The sequence below is a fragment of the Mytilus californianus genome, unplaced genomic scaffold, assembly GCF_021869535.1.
Source record: "Mytilus californianus isolate M0D057914Y unplaced genomic scaffold, xbMytCali1.0.p SCAF_3, whole genome shotgun sequence".
In the NCBI taxonomy this organism is placed as follows: domain Eukaryota; kingdom Metazoa; phylum Mollusca; class Bivalvia; order Mytilida; family Mytilidae; genus Mytilus; species Mytilus californianus.
In genome coordinates, this window is record NW_026262679.1 from 6,572,722 (window position 1) to 6,577,472 (window position 4,751).

The 4,751-nt window shown below is 32.2% G+C and overlaps 1 protein-coding gene across 1 annotated transcript; it reads right to left on the reverse strand.

Annotated features, from left to right (window-relative positions):
• Positions 1-3,531: 3,531 nt before the first annotated feature.
• Positions 3,532-4,434, reverse strand: LOC127733358 (4-galactosyl-N-acetylglucosaminide 3-alpha-L-fucosyltransferase 9-like). Its single transcript, XM_052242727.1, has one exon. The coding sequence runs from the start codon at positions 4,432-4,434 to the stop codon at positions 3,532-3,534; it is 903 nt and encodes a 300-aa protein (XP_052098687.1).
• Positions 4,435-4,751: the final 317 nt, after the last annotated feature.

A 4,751-nucleotide genomic window follows, 5' to 3' on the forward strand; every position in this document is an offset into this window, starting at 1 on the left:
TAGCACGGCAATGAATCATGTGGTAAATTCCATTAACTAAATAATACGATATATATTTACAAGTTTATTCACAAATGTACAAAACTTCAGATTGATTGACAAAGTAAGCTGCAAAATTTAAACATATAAACTTTAAAAACAAGTCCTCCAGAATCTTTAATGATTCAAGACTTCAAGGAAAAGTCACATCCTTACAGTATCAGAGCTGATACACAATCTGCCAGTATCTTGACCAAACTGACCTTAATAAGAAAGTTTAATTTCTTTCACTCTAGACAAAACAAATAGGCATAACTAAATTTTATTACCCTACACCCTAAGACATCGTTTCTTTTTCAAATTACATCTGACAGTTCAACTTTAACTGCAGATAATAAAACTAGCCATTTGTCAAATTAGACTTGCGTTAAAAATTTTCTCTGTTCACAAATAAACAGTTTTAAAGCCAGATTAACCAGAGGTCAATATTTCCAAAACATATTACAATATCAATATAACTCAATACACCTGAAACATAGTGATATATCAATATAGTTGTAAACTTTAAACATGTATGTGTAGTTTGATATACAAATGTTTGTTTATTTAATTATAATAATGGATATTTGATTTAATTTATGTAGGTGCATGCTGTCCTGATTTCTTGTCAATGACTTTCAAGATTCTCGATTCCTCATCTCTGCATGTAATGACATTAAAAATTGACCTTATTTCCACGTGCAAATACTTTATAATGACGACGTAATTTATATACAAATAAGGAGATGTGGTACGATTGCCAATGAGACAACTATCCACCAAAGTTCAAATAAAGTGGATGTAAGCAATTATAGGCAACCGTACGACCTTCAACAATGAGAAATGAGTTTGTAACTACATAAATTGTTTAAAAGATAATTTAAAAATCAATAAACAACATATGACAGCAAAAGTGAATTTGAAATTATTGTAATTGAAAATAAGCTGTTGGCAAACGGATATATAATTTGTAATCAATATTTGGAGATAAACGAGTTCTCTTTAACTTATGGTTTACCAGTAGCAATATTTATATCACTTATATCAAATACAAAAGGAGAATACCTTTTATATGGAGTCTCCGGACTGCTTTGGTCAAACTTATTCTCTTTTTTCTGAGGATAAAACAAGTAATTTTGGAAAAGAATTTTTGCATAATCATCTACGGTTTCGAAGCAGTAGTAAACACAAGAAAAATGGCCTTTGGGCAAATAACTTTTCAATGAAAACTGTCAGGCTAAACGGTATCAGTTTCGTAGGCGTATTACCTGTTCGACAGTGCATATTACAACAGATGTTACGAGAGAACACATTGGTATTTTAATGCATGTTTAGAAATTTGATTGTAGGATTTCACTAATTTTTACGAACTTGGAAGCGATTTCTATGTCATTGAGTTTAGTTTTGCAGTCAAGATCAGGAGGTCAAGCTGATGTGTATTTTTAGGGCTGACGGGGAAATATTTTGATTCATTTACAGATTAACTGATATGTAATCGCTGACCACACAAACAAATGCTGTTGTAGTAATTTAACAATACGTTTATCAATTATTTTCAGAAAATACATGAATTGAAGTAGATTTTTGCAAGGAGGGATTTTTATTTCAGAAGTTTTAATTTAAGTCGAATTCTGATTTGACAGCAGAATTTACGGGACAGAAAGCGATTTTTATTTCAAAAGAATAATGATACCTTATTGAAAAAAAAACACAAATCAGGAAAAGGGGGGGGGGGGGGCTGTGGTGGGAGGACCTTAGTTGATTAATTGAGATAAGATACATGTACATCGTGATTGCTGCACACTTTGAAGTTATAATTAGTTAATTTGTTGATTTGACCATTTCAGGTGCATTGACCCGCCAATAAAGTAATGCGTACCATTTTGACAAAATATTCCAAGTTAAGACATGTCGCGACCAACATTTTGTTTAGATTTTTATGTCGATATCTAACTCTTTTTGAGGAGTTATTATTACATTTCAATTATTTCGAATACATAAAGGGAAATAACTCTCTTATTGAATCTCCAGATCTCTTAGTTCAAAATTATCTTGGACATTCTGAGGATGAAATCAGCTATTTTGGAAAATAATTTTGTCGTAATCGTTTACAGTTGTGAAAGAGTAATGCGCAGAAGGAACATCATGTATAGGGATATACCTCCTGCAAAGAAAAGTGTTCGGATAAACGGTCATAGTTTGGAAAGCGTCTTAATTGTTCAATATCATATACCAAATATCTTCGCGACATCTTGCGAAAAAAAAAGCCCGGAAAGAAATAAAAGTCCCGAAAAATAATAGCAGTAATCAAAAGCCAATTGCTCAAAAAATATTCATGAATTATGTCAACACAAAATCACTAAAGAAAAGAAAATTTGTATTAAAAATAGCCTGTCAGATGCTGATCTCACAATGCTTCCGAAAAAAAACCAATTGTTTATGTTACTTTATTTATCAATTAAGGAAGATAATAATTCACTTACAGGTAAAATCAAAGTCACTTCTAGTGTGAAAAAATAGCTTACTTTACGCTGATTCCAAAAATGTATGGTTACTCTTTACTTTTACTTAGAATTAGGGAGATAAATTGCAGCTTCGAGTAACATCGTTTAAAAAAATGACGGTTCTAATTTTACCTTTGACTTCGACCTTAAAGTTAAAGGTCATCAAGCAAGGACCTCAAATCGAACGACCGTAAGTTCCTTCTATATATGGTGAATGAATTATATCCCAATACAGCTTATTTTAAATATTACAAGGAAGGAAACTCTTTTTCAATGTCAACGCACCCTTTTTAAATATTTGTGTTACTACAGTTTAGAGAAATATTTTGTCGGTATCGTATACGTTTCTGGAGAAAAGAAATAAAAAGCCAATATCAAAATTAAGAACATGGCTTTGACCTCTGACCTTTACCTCTTTTTACTTTTTAGTGACCCTAGGACCTCAAATCAAACAACCCTAATCTCTATCAATTACGGTTTACCGGTTACAAATGCATATAACTTATATCAAATACACAAGGGGAAATAATTCTCATATGGAGTCCTTAATTATTTTCAACATGCTGAGAATGTAACGCGTAATCTGGACACAAAAGGTATTTGTTGGTTTCTTTTATGAATGCGAAGTAGTAGTTATCACCAGAAAGCAAATGTTCGGAGAGATAACTTTTGCAAAGACAACAGTACGGTTTAGAGATGTCAGTTTCAGACGCGTATTGACTGTTTCATCATTTTGCGAAACAAACACAAAATGCACAAGAAAACAAAATTGGCGGAAAGACCTACTAATCAGGGCATATTCAAAGTCCTTTCCACGGAAAAGTGGAAAGACCTAATACTGGCGTGTCATAATTTTTGTCTTCAAATTTACCTCGAATAAAAGTAATATTTGAAATGTGTATGGTCTATATTAAGATCTGTTATAAGATGGTCTTTATTTATTTTAAGAAGTATTACATCGGAACAAACATATAATACATAATTAGTGATGTTTGAATATTTTGTAATATCAAATATCTGATGCCTTATGACATCCTTTGTCCTTTATCCAGCTTGTTAAGTTAAGTTTAGCGTCTCTTGTGTAATCTGTGGAAAGTTTTTCACACACAGAACAATATATAAATTCAACGATCTCATGTAGTGTATACGGACTTGCCCAGAACTTATCTTTCGCTTTTAAATAATTACAATAAACACTTTCATTGTTAGCAACATATTTCAAATATACAGCGAGCTCCTTTGGTGATTTGAAATCTAGCGTTGAAATAAAAGTCCCCATAGGCAAAATATCTTTCACATTTGGTGCCCCTCGGTAAACTGGAATTATGTCGAAGTCCTCTTGATACAAACGAAATGCCTTTTCCGTAACGTAGTCTTCACAAAGAGAATTTTCAAACGCAAGATAAAATTTATAATCACCACTTATTTTTTTGAAACAGGAGTCGTCCATCCAGGCAGAACATGGTTTGCCACACTTTCCATATACGTCAACATCGATGTATTTTTTCAGCTCTGTTACGTATTTATTTCGTGAAGAAGGGGCATTACAGTTGGATACTACCCAGGCAATATTTTTGTTCTTCTTCCTATAGATACTTGAATAATTTTTTACTGCTGGTAAGCTCCTTTTTGCGAATTCTCCGAATGGAAGATATATATCTGAATCTGATCTATAGCTGTATGTCCAATCAAATTCATTTTTCCATGATCCGTGCATGAAGTATTTCATCGTGTGGACATTGGATTCATCAGACATGAATATCCATGTCTGATGTTTTGCTTTGTTCGGTATGTCAACACTTTTCATTTCTGTATGATGAAATAACACAGCATCGCTACTGTTCAGATAGGCTTTATCAGTTGACAGTTTGCAAAATTTGAATGCACAGTTTCGAAATTTGTAATTGAACATATATGCCGGTATCCAAAATGGTTTTGTATACCATAACAAAGAGAAAATTTTTGTAACTTTTTTCTCATCATTTGCAGCATTTGCGCTGGTATATGATATTTCATGTTTATAAGTTGTTTCCGTATTCGAAAGGATTATTCGTGCAGGAAACTTATTCACTATACTTTGAATATTGATACGATAATGTCCAATACTTATGATTCCAATTACTATGAATATACACATTATCAACCATACGGATATAAATGATGTAGCAAAAGAAGAACGCATTCTGAAATGAAACAGGTTCATCAATATGAAGCGATATACAATGTATA